Source organism: Ochotona curzoniae, unplaced genomic scaffold (genome assembly GCF_017591425.1).
Source record: "Ochotona curzoniae isolate NIBS_2020 unplaced genomic scaffold, NIBS_Ocur_1.0 scaffold_274, whole genome shotgun sequence".
Classification (NCBI taxonomy): domain Eukaryota; kingdom Metazoa; phylum Chordata; class Mammalia; order Lagomorpha; family Ochotonidae; genus Ochotona; species Ochotona curzoniae.
Genome location: NW_024467101.1, coordinates 12,562,672 through 12,578,614, shown reverse-complemented (window position 1 = coordinate 12,578,614; position 15,943 = coordinate 12,562,672). Strand labels below are relative to the sequence as shown.

General features: G+C 53.3%; 1 protein-coding gene across 1 annotated transcript in view; it reads right to left on the bottom strand.

The window, feature by feature from the left end:
* Positions 1–15,943, bottom strand: part of FAM222A (family with sequence similarity 222 member A) — a 45,282-nt gene that overhangs the window by 14,373 nt on the left and 14,966 nt on the right. The window contains exon 2 of the mRNA XM_041003768.1: positions 6,248–6,375. Coding sequence (XP_040859702.1) covers positions 6,248–6,329 — 82 coding nt within the window. The 5' untranslated portion in view covers positions 6,330–6,375. The remainder of the gene's footprint in view (positions 1–6,247; positions 6,376–15,943) is intronic.

Below are 15,943 nucleotides of genomic sequence, written 5' to 3'. Positions count from 1 at the left end.
GATACATATAAATCCAGGTGCAAAAATGGCTTGAAATCCACATTTTTCAAAATGCAGTTTGGAGGCAACCTGCATGCATGGATTTCAACATCGATTTGTTTTTCAAGATTTACTCTATTTTTAGAAAGGCAGAATCACACAGGGAAAAGGACAGACAGACCTTCTGTCTGCTGGTTCACTCCCCAAATAGCCGGAGATGGAGCTGCTTTTGAGTCTGCCATGTGGGTGCAGGGGCCCAAGAACTTGAGCCAACTTCTGCACATTCCCAGGCCACAAGCAGGAGGCTGGACACGAAGTGGAGCAGCTGGGACACAGATTGATAGCTACATGGGATGCCAGTATTACAGGTGGAAGTTTGACATGATATGCCACAGCACTGGCTCCTCAAAAAAATGTTTTTTCGACACCAAAATAAACTGAACTAACTTTCCATGAGCTTTCTGAAGGAGCCTTGTAGAGGGCACCCATAAGAAAGCAAAGGTGCTGGGTGGGCAGGGGACCTGGTGGGACACCTGGGGCTCGGGTTAGAGCACCTGGCTGGAGCCCCAGCTATTTGGCTTTGGATGTGGCTTCCTGTTAACATACACCTTAGGGAGGTGGCAGCTAATGACTGAAGTCTCAGGGTCCCTGCCACCCACATGGGAAACTTGGATGGAGGTCCAGGCTTTTTAGCCTGGCCCGGCCCAGCCAAGGCTGTCACAAGCATTTGGGCAGTGAACCTGTGGATGGAAGATCTCTTTCAAATACAAGGAGAAGAGAAAAATATTCCTAAGGTGGTATTAAGAACACAGGAATTGGGCCCGGCTGCATGGCCTAGTGGCTAAAGTCCTTGCCTTGAACGCGCCGGGATCCCATATGGGCACTGGTTCATGTCCTTACTGCTCCACTTCCCATCCAGCTCCCTGTTTGTGGCCTGGAGCACTGGTTCATGTCCTTACTGCTCCACTTCCCATCCAGCTCCCTGTTTGTGGCCTGGGAAAGCAGTCGAGGACGGCCCAAAGCCTTGGGACTCTGTACCTGTGTGGAAGCTCCTGGCTCCAGATCAGCTCAGCTCCAGCCATTTTTCATTTGGGGAGTGAATCAGAATGAAAGAACTTCCTTACTCTCTCCTCGTCTCTGTATGTCTGTCTTTCCAATAAAAAGAAATCTTAAGAGCTTACTTTGTATTTTTTTAAAATATGCACTAAATGTCATAGTTTTGTCTTATAGAAAGCAAGTGTCCTAGAGTAACATTAGGGGTTCAAGTCAAACCACTGGAACAAGAACCACTCCCACTGCTTGTGGTTAATCAGAACAGGGATTCCAGACACACAGAAGAAGACTTGAAGAGCCATCCCGACAAAAACAAAACGACTGAATGAAAACTAGACATGTGTTGTGTCAATAAATGTCAACAGGCTAAACTCTCCTGTTCAAAGAAATTTTAAAAAGATGTTCTGATTGGCTTACAAAGCCTAAACCAACTGTGCAGGACATGAGCTATATGTACTTAAAAGTAACCCAAAAACTGAAGTATAAGAACTGATAAAAGGTTTCAAGAACAATGTGAATTACAAAAAGCAAAAGTTACCATTGTAACAGATGAAACTGAACCCTGGCCAAAAAGTATTGAGGTGCTAATCTCTGCATTACATAAAATTGTGTCACCATTCCCAAGGCCGAAGTTATAGGGTTCTATGAAGAAACAGATTGCACCCCATTAGCACTGGGTGTCTAACTCCTGTTTCCATACCCGACCCGGAAGTAAAGACATGTGTCAACCCCACTGGGCCCTCATGAGCTGGCCCTTCTAAACGACGTACACAGAGCCAAACCTTTTCCACACACAAACACCACAGACTGTATCACGGAAAAGCCTAAGCTCCAAAGAAATGCGAGTAATAGATATCATTCCCTGGCCATAGTGTAAAAAGACAACACGGGGCCAGTGTTGTGTGCAACAGATTAAGCCACTTGCCGTGACACTAGCACCCTATATGAACGTCAGTTCTAGTCCTCACTGTTCCACTTTCAATCCAGCTGCCCCACTAATGTGCCTGGGAAAGCACCAGAAGATGGTCCAAGTGTTTGGACTCCACCCAAATGGGAGACCCAGACAGGGCTGTCAGCCTGTCCCAGGCCTTGACACTGGGGGAATGAACCAGCAGATGGAAGATCTCTTTCCCTCCCTCCCTCTCTTTTAAAGATTTATTTTTTCACTGGAAAGGCAGATATACAGAAAGAAGGAGAGACAGAAAGATCTTCCATCCACTGGTTCATTCCCCAAGTGGCCACAACAGCTGGAGCTGAACTGATCTGAAACTTGGGAGCCAGGAGCTAGGAGCCTTCTCGGGGTCTCCCATGTGGGTACAGGGTCCCCAGGCTTTGAGCTATCCTCTACCACTTTCCCAGGCTATAAGCAAGGAGCTGGATGGGAAGTGGAGCAGCCAGTACAGGAGCCAGTGCCCATATGGGATCACAGCAAGGATTAGTCAGCTTAGCTACTGCACCTGACCCAGATCACAGAGTTTCTAAGGACACTTGGGTATAGAGAAAAAGGAAAACCTCACTGTCTAGTTTTAAAGATTTCTTTCTTTTGAACAGCAGAGTTTTAGCGAGCGAGAGAGCGAGAAAGAGAGAGAGAGAGGAGAGCAAGGTCTTCTGTGTGCTAGTTCTCTCTCCGAACTGCTGCAATGGCCGGAGCCAGGCCAGAGCAAAGCCAGGGGCTGCATCTGGGTGGAGCAGCCAGGCCATGAGCTGGTGTCCGTAGGGGTCACCAGCCTCACAGGCACCAACTTACCCGCTACGCCACAGCATCCGCTGCAAGCCTCCCTTTTTTAAAGAGGCAAGTGTAACAACAAAACAAACTCCAAGATGAAGATCTTTCCAAAAATAGAAAGCTAAAGACTCTTGGGACTGGCATGGTGATTCAACAGGCTAATCCTGTGCCTGAAGCACTAGCATTCTACCTGGGTGCAGATTCGAGTCCAAGCTGCTCCACTTCCCATCCAGCTCCCTGCTGACGGTCTGGGAAAGCAGCCAAAGCTGCGGGACATGGGACCCCGCACCTGAGTGAAAGACCCAGAAGAAGCTCCTGGCTCCTGATTTCAGATGGGCTTAGCTCCGGCCACTGTGGCTACTTGGGGAAGTGAACCAGCAGGAAAATTCTCTGTGTGTCTCCTTCTCTCTGTAAATCGGCCTTTCGAATAAAAAAAATTTAAAAAATGGAAGTATCTCACGATGCAACCACACTAAGAATCCAAAGGCAGTATGAGATCCCGCACAGCAGCGTGTTATAGAGGAACACGCAGCGTGACCTAGTGGGGCTCAACAAGGAGCCCAGGATGGTTTAACGTTGAGAAATCCATTAGTATCATCAACTCGTATCTATTAAAGGGAAAAATCATGATCATCACGTAAACAAGGAGAAGTCACTTGGCAAGGCTGAATTTTCATTCTGGATTTGTAAAATCCTTAACATAAAACAGGAATGGGCGAAGACTGAACCCACTAAAACACCTGCCCTCCAGCCAGCGCTTCCTTAATGGGGAAGTCTCGATGCTGCAAAGAATGTCTGCCACTGTGTGTTTTTGCACTGTTTCAGGGATAAGAGCCAACTCTATTATATAAAACAAAGAAATTAAGGTATAAGATAAAACAGAAGGTAAAAATTACCATTTGCAAACAGTGTAATGGTATATTACTGCAAAGCCCAAGAGGTGAAATTGTAAAAGCATTAGACTCAGTAAAAGACTTCTGGAGGGCCTGGTGCAGTAGCCTAGTGGCTGAAGTCCTCACCTTGCATGCACTGAGATCCAATATGGGCGCTGGTTCTAATCCCGGTTGTTCCACTTTTCTTCCAGCTCTCTGCTTGTGGCCTGAGAAAAGCAGTAGAGGGTAGCCCAAAGCTTTGGGACCCTGTACGTACGTGGGAGACCCAGAAGACACTCCTGGCTTCGGATTGACTCAGCTCAGGTCGTGGCCACTTGGGAAGCGAACCAAGTGGATGGAAGATCTTTCTGTCTCTCCTTCTCTCTGTATATCTATCTGCCTTTCCAATAAAATAAATAAATAAATAAAGCTTTAGAAAAAATAGAAATAGGGCCCAGAATGATAGCCTACTGGCTAAAGTCTTCGCCTTGCAAGCACTGGTATCTAATATGGGCGCAGATTCTAATCCCAGTGGCCCCACTTCCCATCCAGTTCCCTGCTTGCGGCCTGGGAAGGCAGTCGAGGGTGGCCCAAAGCCTTAAGACCTGCACCCACATGGAGACCCAGATGAAGCTCCTAGCTCCTGGCTTTGGATCGGCGCAATACTGGCTGTTGAGGTCACTTGGGGAGTGAATCATCAGACAGAAGATCTTCCTCTCTGTCTCTTCTCTCTGTATATCTGACTTCACAATAAATATTTAAAAATAGCAGTAAAAGACTTCAGGAAGGTGGCAGAAGGTGACGGCCTTCATATTGACAACCTCCATCTGTGGAAGCAAAGACTTCACTATTCCAGACGTAAGGCTCCCGCCACATGCACGAGGTAAGTGAAGCCACTGTGGAAACAGCCTGAGGGACACACGACAAAGGGCAGAGAAAGGCTCCCAAGGGAGCTGGCATCCTGGCACAGTGGGTTGAGTGGCTGCCTGCGATGCCAACATCCCATGTGAGTGCTGCTGCCAGTCCTGGCTGCTCCACCAGTTCTGATCCAGCTCCTTGCTAATGTGCCAGGGAAGGTGGCAGGGACCCAGGCGTGTAGGCCATCCACTTCCAGGACAGGGCAGACCTGGATCCCAGCCTCAGCCCAGCCCGGCCCAGCCTTGGCCCTCACAACCATGTGGGGATGAATCAGCATGTGGAAGTGCTCTTTGTCTCTGCTTATATATCAATCATATATATGATACATATATACATATGTATGTATATATATATTTTTTTTCTTAAAAAGGAGCATCAAGGCTGGTGCCATGGCATAGCACACTAAACTTCCACCTGTGACACTGGCATCCCATGTGCCTGCTGCACTCCCCAGGCAGCTCCCCGCTGATGTGCCTGGGAAGGCAAAGGAAGATGGTCCAGGTCTTTGGGCCCCTATACCCATGTAGGGGACCAGGAAGAAGCTTCTGGCTCCTGCCATTGGACTGGCCCAGGTCTGCCTATTTGGGACATGAACCAGCAGACAGAAATTTGTCTCTCCCCCTATTAACGCTGCCTTTCAAATAAAAGTAAATAAATAGAGAAAAACAAATAAAAAGGCACATTATGTTCTTGGAGGAAGGAGTGTGTCATAAACATGTCAGATCTGAAGTCATCTATGAATGCAATGCCAGTAAAAAAAAAAAAAAAAAAAAACAAATCGGATTTTTTGTTTTTCCTGTGGAGACTCTCTTGTTCACACAGGAAAGCCTACGAAACAGCCCTGGACATTCAGGGTGGCAGGAGGGGGGTCCCCCAGGACAATGAGCCCCAGAAACACCGCAGTGTGCCATCCACCTGCTGCCACCTGGGCGGACCAGAACACCACGTGCACAGGCATCCATCGTTAGCCAAGGTCAGACTGGGGATTGTGGAGAGGAGGAAGGAGCAGGTGTGTGTATGGGGGAGTAGGAGGGTCAGGCCCACTGTCCACATGCCAACACCAACTGAATTTTACACTTCCAGTGACAAATGACACGTGAATTCTCTCAGGGAAGCGGCCAGCGTTTTCGGTGCATTCTAAACACTGCAAGTGATTATAATACTGCAGCATGCCTTCCCCTGCCAGGCAGTGCCCTGAGACCCCAGAACACTGCAGCAGCCTCGTGCCTGAGTCCACACCTCCCACTCGCTTGCACTAGCTGTCAGGATCAAAGATCATGCTGATTTTTTTTTTTTTAAATCTCAAAACTGTAAGGAATCTTGAGGGCCCTCTCTTAAAAAAGTCTCCTGAGTGAGGACATTCCTAGCAAAGGCATAAAATCCAGAAGCCATAAAAAGAAACACAAATGTCACTTCTCCAAGAGAATTCCTTCAGGGCAGAGTGGAACAAATGACCCAGCAGGGAAACACCCCGAGGTCCGAGGTCTGATACATACAAACAGCTTGTACCCGCCAAGAAAAACCAAGACAACCACTGAATCAAACACAAGGGGCCATGGAGATCATTCAAAGGAAAAAAAAAAACAAAAACCAGCTCAAACCAGCACTCTGGGCGGGGTCCTCTGCCCCGACCCTTAAGGCCCGCGGCGGGTCCAGGCACCCGAAGGAGACCCGAAGGGGCGGGGGCGAGGCCACTCACACTTGCGCAGCTCCAGGCTCTTGCTTGGGCAGGCCAGGTGCTGGCCCGGCGGGTTCTGTGTCCTCTGCAGGCAGGCAAGCATGGCGGAGCTGGGGGCCCACAGCAGGGCACGCGTGGCAGCAGGGTCCCTGGGAAGGAGGAGACAAGGTGGTGGTCAATAGACGCTCTTCTGGGTTTCTACCGCGTCACAGGAGCAGACAGACACCTCCCCTCCCAACCTCTTGTATCTGTCAGATACGGAGCCCCGGGCCCCAAAGTAGCCAGCACCTATGGGGGTGCTCTCTGCACTCTGGCAAACCCGGCCCAGCATGTGTCCTTGCTGACCAAGCGGGAAAGTAGGACCACCTAGGAGCCCCACCACGACCTAAACAAGGGGGTCAGCACCCAGGTGTCCACAAGCCAACTCATAGCCATTGTCACTCTCCTGCCAAGACCACTGCAGGAGTCCCTGCTGGAGAGAGGCCACCGTGACAGGGCGGGGTCTTTCCTGCCAGGCCCCTCCCCACCCCATTAAGGGACAGGCTTGTCCTCACATCAATGCAGACTTTGGACACCCCATGTGTGCCCCCACCGCTGCACCCCAGCCCTACCTCCTCCGGGACCACCCCCCAGCTCCCGAGCAGCCACCCGGGGCCACCTCCATCCTCATGTGCGTTTGCAAAATGAAGGAGGAGGAGGAATGGTGGGGGGAGGGAGGTGTGTGTTGAAGGGGAAGAAAGGGAAGTTATTTAATACTAAACAGGTGTCTGGAGCCCTAAATTCTGCCGCTTTCTCCCAATAATGAAGTATTCATGAGGAAAAGCCTTTTTTCACTACTTTCTTAAGATACTAATTTCACAACAAGCTCCTTGTTACAGCGCAATTATTCCAATCTTGTGTTTCCTGAGACGGTGGCGGCCTCCGTCTGTCCTGGACTCCGGCAAATGAAAGACAATCACGCAGGCACCTTTCATTACGCTCTATTTTACTTTCAGCAAAGGTGCCCTGAAAGAAATGATTTCCTCTGAAAGGGACTTTTATTCAGTTTCAAAACCAATTTTCTCCTATTACTGTCTCAGAAAAAAAGAGAGAGAGAGGGAGAGTGAGGGATGGATGAGGGGGGAGGGCAGTGATTCCCGCATGTCCCGCCCCCCTCCCCAGCAGTTGCCAGAGGTAAAGCAGCCTTGGGACACAAGCTGTGGTATCCTCTCCTGCCTCTGGATCTGAGGCTCTGAACCTACGCCATCAAGATCAGACAGAAAGCACACGGCTCAGGCAGCCCATGGGGGCCGGGGGTGGGGGGTCCCTGGCTGAGGGAACGTCACGTTGCTGCTCTTCCTCAAGGACTCACAATGGGAGCAGGTGGCAGGAGCCAGCCTGGCTCGGGCCACAACCACTTCCTCCTTGGACACAGGCCTCATGGGCCCACAATGCATGCCCTCTTGCAGGGCACACATTGGCACACACGTACATGCACGTGCAGCCAGAGCCCAGGGATACACGGTTGCGTGCGTGCACCTGGCACAACCTCTTTGCCCCCGACTCCTGTCCCAGGATGGCACTTGTCTCTCCTTGCTGGGAAACTGTGGGCAATAGACGGAGCCGAGGAGAACCAACTGGTCTGCAGCCAGTCCCTGCACAAATGGGAAAGCCACCCAGAGGGAGGTGATGGCCAGCCCAGAACGCCCTCCCAACAGGCAGTGGGCCTGGGAGTAGCCTGCCCCTCCCCACAGACCCCAGGAGGTCGGGGACACGGCTTGCCATGGAAACCTGGACAGGGAGCCCAGTGGCACTTGCTGCGTGACCTCAGGTGGCCCACAGCCCCTCTCTGGCCTGTCATAAGAGCACCAAGATCCCTACAGGCCCTCCCTCCAAGGCTCCTGGCCACGCCCACCCTCAGCCCCACTACAGCTCCTCATCAGGACCCAGAAACTCAGCACCCTCTCTAGGGGCCTCCCCTATCCTTCCCCACAGATCATACATCCCAGCATGCCTTGTTGTGGGAGAAAGCTGAGGCGAGGGGCTACCTGCCTGCGCTGGGCCTCCCACGGTTGAGGCTGTGCAGGTCCTAGCAGTTCAGGGACCTAAGAGAGGCCTCCGACTGAGCTCAAGGGGTCTGGGGCGGAAAGCCATTCCAGCCAGAAGATGATGTGAGGCCTCGGCATAGCTTTTCCAGGTCAGCTACCTGGATCATTCCAGAGCGTTTCAAATCTCCGAAGGATCAGCAGCCCAAAACAGGTCCCCCTGGAATAGTAAGGTTGTCCCTCTGTGCACCCCCAATCCCTTACCCTTTAAGTATCCTGCTGCTGAGGACAAGCATGTGCGGGGCAGGGTCCAAAGTCTAGACTAAGGGTGATGACCACCACCTCCAGTACCCATGTCATCCTCTTACCTATAAATCCAGGCAGCCTCACAGCAGAGTCCCACCCTCTCTGCTTAGCCTTCAAAGACACCTGTGACCCTCTCCTCCCTTGGGCCAGGCGGCCAACTCGCCTTCGCACCTGCTAGTCCCTCTTTCCTACAGCGCCACCACCTGGCTGCACAGGAACTCAGGCCAGTCCTTCCACACACAGGGCACCCCCATTCCAGCTCTCATGGCATCCAGTTCTCATAGTTGCCTCTCTCCCCTGGGGAGGGAGGGTGTCTTGTTTGTTTCTCTCCCTGCAGTGCCTGGCGCAAAGGAATCATTTCATAACAAACAGGTGTTGGCCAGGCGGAACCGATCGGCTGTCGTCAGAGTGGCCGAGGGCTACAGAAAACAAGCTTCCACACGAGGTCACACGGCAAAGGGGCAGGCGCCATCAGGTCGTCCTGGTCTGGGGAGCCCTGCTCCTTTTGAATCCCTATCTGCAAATCAGACTGTTTATAAGCTCAAGGTCTTTTGTTACTTTCATAATACCACCCGAGGAGGGACTTGCAAGGGCAGCACAGCCAGGCTCCAGGATTAGGTGGGGTGGGGGCCCTGACATGGGGGGCTGATAAGATGCCTTTATCTCAGAGACACCCATGCAAAGGTCCCCTCCGCCAGATAACACCCCCCAGCTGTCGTTATGCCCTTTCAAAGCAGGGGATTTAGATAAAAGAAATGTGGCAGGGGAGGGAAAGAGTGGAAGGCGCAGTCCAGGTCTGAGGACAGATTCGCCTGGCGAACAACGGGTGGGATGGCTAGCGGTTGTCTTGATTTGTACTGGGGGGTAGGGGCCTCGCCGGGCTTGCCTAGTGTCATGTTTGGCTGCAGGTGGTGTGGAACCACCCCCCCCCCCCGTCAGTGCTGACCACTACTGTCTTGCCCATGTCCTTCATACCTCAGCCACAGTCCCCTCCTCCCCCAGTGGTCTCTGTGGCCAGTTCTGGTCTTCGCCCATTTTCACAGGTTAGGAAGTGGCCCAGGAGGGGAAGCCATCTGTACGCACACATGCACACATGGGGTCACACTGCTGTGAGGCAGCAGAGGCCCTAAACATCCCCCCAAATCCGCCACTGGGTCGACTCTGAACCAACAGCCACAGGCACCCAGACAGCTGAACAGGAAGGGCCAGAGCCGGGATCATAGAGGGAGGGGGAGAAGATGGTAGGCGGTGCAGGAGGCCACTGATGGAACAGCATGCACGGGAGCAAAGCCTTGGCCCCAAGGCAGGCATTTATTCACTCGTATACTCAGGGGGTAACCCGTTCCTAGGCACCACCCCGTGTCATTTCCTGGGATGATGAATCCAGAGAAGACACGGATTATGTTGCCCATGTCCCGTATCAGAGCTCCCAGGGTTCAAGTCCCAGCTCAAGCTCCCAACTCTAGCTTCCATGGGAGCTATGGGAGGCAGCGTTGACTGACCAAGCGCTGGGGCCCCCGCCACACCCACATGGGAGACCTGGATGGAGGAGCTCCCAGCTTCCGGCTCCAGCCTAGTTGTTGTGGGCATTTAGGGCGTGAACCAGAAAATGCATCTCCTCTTTCCATGTCCCTCTGCCTTTCAAATTACATAAGTCTTGAGAAAAGCTATCAAGAAAATGAAAGTCCTACCAACAGCCAACTTACCTTGACCTCCCACTCCCAGGCCAGCCCACAGCGGAGGTAGAAACTTCTGGTCTCACCCTTCTGCTCCCAGCATTCCCCGTGTACACAGGCTGGTCAGCGGAACTGCACAGCAGGGCCAGGCCGTGACTCTGTGAAGGCCATGGGCGGTGCTACTTCCAGTCCTCCCCACCCCCTACCGCCTTGTGCCTGGAATTGCCTACACAGGCTTCCGGGGCTCTACTCAAGGTCAAAGACTGGCTCCAGCCCAGAGGGGCAGGTCACGGCAGGCCCTTCTCAGCCTTACTAACTACAAGTTCAGACAGGAGAGCTGACTGTGGTACTGGCCAGCTAGCTGGGATCCCAGGGGTCCTGGTTGGCCAGGTGGCCTTGAGGAAGTCCCTGCAGCCCCTGTTTCCCTAACTAAGCCTTGATGGGGTGGCAGCCAGCCCATGTCCCAAGGACTTGGGGGTGGGAAGGGGAGGCTCTGTCCCAGGGCCTCTTGTGTGCAAGCTCCAGGATCCAGCCCCACAGTTTGCCACCTCACACAGAGCAGCTCCTGTGCAGCCCAACTTCAGGGACCACAGCTGAATGAGGGGAAGAGCCCAGGAGCATAGGGGTGGTGTGGAGCGGGGGAACAGCTACCCAGGGCAGGGGCATGGGGGACAAGGAGCCCTGGAATGAGGATGCTGGGGTCAGACCATGGCTATGGCCACTTCTCCAGGCCATCTTGTCATCAGAGCCGGGGACCTGACCCCAGTTCACTGTCACACAGCAAGGAGTGTCACAGGAAATCTGGGGGCTCCCCACAGGGGGGGCTGCTGTCCCTCTCTTCCTGTCTCCTATCTCCCATCTCCTCCTCTGTTGCTATCTCTCCTTCTCTCGCCTTTCCCGACCCCTCTCCCCTGCTCCTTCCTCCCTCCTTGCCTGCCTCCCCCAACTCAGCTCGGCTCAGCCAGAGCAGAGCCCACCCCCACCTCCCCGCCTCTGCCGCTCCCTTCCCCCAATCCCATTCCTCCCTGTTCAGAGCCCGGAGGCCTTCCAGGGGACCCTGTTAATAATTAAATGTTAATCTAAAAAGCAATTTGAGCTGCGGCTGGGCAGATCTGGTTAGAGATTACATTAGCATGGAGGAGGCCAAGGGTAATTTTCTTTAACCCCTCTCCTGATCTCTCAAGCCGGGGAATCTTCCAAGTCACACCGGCACCGGCACCGCTGATTAAACCAGCCCAGGGCTTGGCTGCGGATAAGGGGCCTGTGAAAAGTGATTATTCCCCAACCACCCACCCACCCAGCACCGCTGCCAGAAAGGGATTTGCACTCTCTTTCTTAGAGGCTGGGGGTGGAGGAGGCAAGCAGTCCCTGCATGCCAGGTGTCCCTCCGAAATGCAAATCTGGACCCAGAGCACGGCCAGCCCCTCCTGCCTGCATTCCGTCCTCTCATGCTGCCCCTAGCAGCCCATCTGGGCCTGGCTGAGGGCACCATAGCCAAGGGATGGCAGTAGTTCTGGAACCCCAAACATGAAGTGACAGTCATGGGTGACAGGCAGAGTCTCGGGGCAGCCATCTGCACGAGCCACGTTCCCTATACATGTCAGGATTTTGCCCATGTGAGTCTCACCCAGCAGGGTCTCTGCCCCCTAAACTCCTCCTGATCCTTTAACCAAAGTCCAGGCTCCGAGATCCGGCAGGTGCCCGATAATAAATGGCCGACGGAGGCTGAAACAGGTGGCTTCCCCTGAGGCGCTCTCACCCCACCCCTCCACGGGCTCTGGGCACAGCAGGCCTGCAGGAAGACACTTCCTGAATGCAGGATGGGTAAGAGAGACAGGCTCTGACTGAGTCCTTGCAGGTCTGAGGCGGGCCCCTAGCCTGGCACCCTTCAGCACCATGGCCAGCTACAGGTGCTGCTGGGGAAGGGGTGGGGCTGAGGCTGAGAGTGGAGTGACTGAGGTGGCCTGTGGTTTTATCTGCCTCGACCATCTTTCCCAGACAGCAAGTGCCCCAAGTCCCATGATGGATGTCAGCATTGGTGGACACCAGTGGGGTCATTAGAAGGCAAGGCGATGGAGTCAGTGTCACGGCACAGCAGATGAAGAAGCTATATCCCATATGGCTGTTACCCCTCTGATCCAGCTCCCTGCTGGAAATGGCCTGGGAAGCAGCAGAGGATGGTCCCTGTCACCCATGTGGGAGACCAGAATGAAGCCCCTGGTTTCTGACTGGCATAGCTATGTCTATTGGGGCCATCTGGGGAGTAAACCAGTAGATGGAAGACTGCTGCCTCTGTCTCTCCTCTCTTTGTAAAATCTGACTTTCCAATAAAAAGAATCATTTAAAACACACACACACACACGAGCAAGGAAACAAAGGGGTACCTGGCCTGCAGGTGTCAAGACAGAAAAATAACCCAGCTCCTAAGCAGACACCATCATGGGGGAGGGGGCTTGGAGTCCAGGGCCTGCATGTCATCCCCAAACTCCTTCCTGGCCATGGGTAAACCCTGGGTTCCTCACCCGGATTGGAACAAAGTATCAGGCTCATCGAGGTAGTTGCTGGTTACTAACCATAACTACCATGTTTCTGATCATGACTGTTGAGGAATGATTCAAACACCCCATCTTGGACCAGGCGCACTTCCTGATTCCCCTTACCAGGGCTCACAAAATGCACATTGTTCCAGTTGTCCAATGAGATGCAACCTCACTGCACCTTACCGGGAGAACCTCATCTACCCATCTCTCACGGCCCCTCCCCCAGTCCCTCAGATAATCTCAGTTACCAGTCCCTTGGGGCCCACCCACAGCCCCTTCTCCCAACCAATTCTCCACGCCTTCCCACACTTTCCAGACTCACCCTGGTTGTATAAATGTGTCTCCATGCGTGTCCTTTCCCCCTTAGCTGGCTCTGTCCCGTCCTCCATCTCGCCCCCTTCCCCTGCCCTGGCAGCCCTCTACCTTGCCACAATGTCAGGAGACTTTTCCCTGTGTGTTTTCTCCCCCTCCAACCACTCCCCCATTCCGTTCCTACCCTGCTGGAATAAAGAACCTCCTAAGCACCTCGCTGTGTCTGGCATTTTGGCTTACGGTAAACTTACCGTGAAAAGAGGACTTGGCTGTGGGATTTGGCTGCGCATTAAGAACTTAACTGCTTATAAAACCTAACAATGACTGTGGGGGAACAGAAGGCAGGCAGGGGACAAAGATAGAGGAAGGGGTCCCCATAAGAGTCCGAACATGCAGGCAAGGTGGCTGGAAGCTGCAAGCCTGGAGACCCCTGGCACAGCTGTGAGCAGCAAGTGAGTGTGCCACCCATCCACACCTGGCCAGCTTCTGGTGTCAGAGCAGGAGTAGCCTCAGGACAGGGCAAGATTCAGAAAAGGCCTTGGGGTAAGGGGCTGGTCCTCAGACCACACCCCCGAGGGGCAGACACCAGGGAAAGAGCCAGGACAACCAAAAGGACACAGGCCAGAGGCAGTTCTCAGTCTGTCACCGTCCCCAAGATCCAGCATCCTGGAGGGACCTCAGGCCACAGTCTGCGGATCCTGTTGGTTGTTAGCAGCATTCCCACTCCAAAGCAGAGCTTGAAAGCAAGGGAACCAACTGTTAACTGCCCAATGGAGATCAAAGAGTAGGGGGGAAGACAGTGCCCAAGACCCAGGAAGAGGGAAACCAAGCCCTTGAGACCCAGAGAACAATGGGAGAGGGGTTCTCAGGATGCCAGCGCTGCACTCCGGCTCGGCTTGGGGTGAAGCCAGGCAGCGCTCTGTCATAGCAGCAACGCTCAAGCACTGGGTTTTATTTTTAGTGTTCCCCACAGGCTCAGCACTTCATAGATGTCACCTCACTCAACCCACCCTCTCCGGGGGACAAAGACGCGATGGCTGCCTGCCATGGCTGCAAGGGAACAGGGCAGGGTTGTGTGGGTTGGGAGCAGGGCGGAAACACCCTGCTAAAGAGGTGGGCCCGGGGACAGCAGGGGCTTGAGGATTCCAACCCAACCCAGAGGCAACAGGAGGAGAAAGACTGAGGCCCCTGAAGGAGGGGGTGGACAGATGTTTCTGGCAAGGGTTAGGTCCTGAGAGCCTGCAGCCAAGGTCAACAACAGCTTCTTAGGCTGGGAGCAGGGGTGGGACAGAAGTTTCACTTCTTATAATTCACACTTACTTCCCCCTGTCCCCAATGATAAGAGCCAATCCTATGTCTCCCAGGTGCCCAGTTCCAACCCCAGCCCGGTTTCTTTGGGCCATCTCTCTGTGCTTTTCCAACTTCTCCACAACAAGTAACCATCATTATTTGATCTTCTTTTTCTTCAAAGACAACTTTCCTAAAGGGATTTCATGCTCCTGTGGACAGGAAACTGGGACCTGGCTCATTTTCTGACAGACTGGGGTGCAGCAAGAAGCTCCTGTGGTTTCAGAAGCAGTGAGCTTCCTGGGAGACAGGTTTATTCATTTGGAAGGAAGAATGAAGGGCTAGCACTGGGTAAAGCCATGGCCTGCAATGCTAGCACCCCACATAGACCCCAACTTGAGTCCTGGCTGCCCCATTTCCCACCCAGCTCCCTGCCAACGCACCTGGGAAAGCAGCAAAGAATGGCCCAAGTGCTTGGGGCCCCTGTGAAGCTTCTGTCTCCCGGTTTTGGCCTGGCTCAGCCCCAGCTGTTTGGGCCATTAGGAGAGTAAAGCAGTGGGCAGAAGATCTATCTCCCTCTTGGCTCTGTAACTCTGTCTTTCAAATCAACAATTAAATCTTAACGAAAAAGGCAGAAGGACACGAAGACAAGGAGACTCAGAGAGTGACCTTGTTGGCTCCTTACCAGGAGCCCCAGCAGGGCAATCACCTCCCCGCAGGGAGCTGGGTCGGAAGTGACAGAGGAATTCTACCCCAGTGCTGGGATATGGGATGCCGGCCTAGAAAGCAGCACCACAACATGGGCCCCCTCCCACGCATTTCTAACACAACCCTTGGGACTCCTGCAGGAAACCCTTCCCCAGTCCTTTGCTACCACTTGCTAACCTCGCACTGGCCCTTTAACAGGCTGACCTCAGCTACATGTGCTTTGCCCCTCTCAAATACCCAACACCGCCAGCATGGGCCAGTGGAGAGGCATCATCGCTGCAACCACAGAAGCCAGCCTTCTCTTTAGCCTAACACCTGTAAAATGCCTGCTGCCTCAACTCCCTATAAGAGGCAATAGCCTCCTGTGGCCACTGTTGCTACAATGTCTCCAACACTTTCACACCTTGATGCAAACATCACCTCCAGCAACAGGCCCTCCCTGACCACCTCACCAACCTTCACTGTCAAGAACATGCTGAAAATTTCTTCCTGACAGCTGGTTTAGCTTCTGTTTCCTCCACAGGGTGCACAGAGCAGGTGCCTGGGGCCGGAAGGGCAGGCCCAGGGCTCCTGTCCATGCACCTCATTCCACAGCCGACTCCTAGGAATGGTAGGCAAAGATGGAGTGTGTATGTATGAATGTGTGAGCTCACACATGTCCCCTGTGTGCCTGCATCCTACCAACACATGTGTACACACACAGCTCCCCTCCCCCACCCCTGAAAAGCGGGTCCAAATGATGCACATCCTTTTAAAACCCACCAGGCGCAGACAAATGGCTGTGACAGCACAAAACCAAGAACCAGTCACGGCCCAGCTCCCAGTCAGTCACAAATGATCTGACAAAGCGCAGACACATCTGAC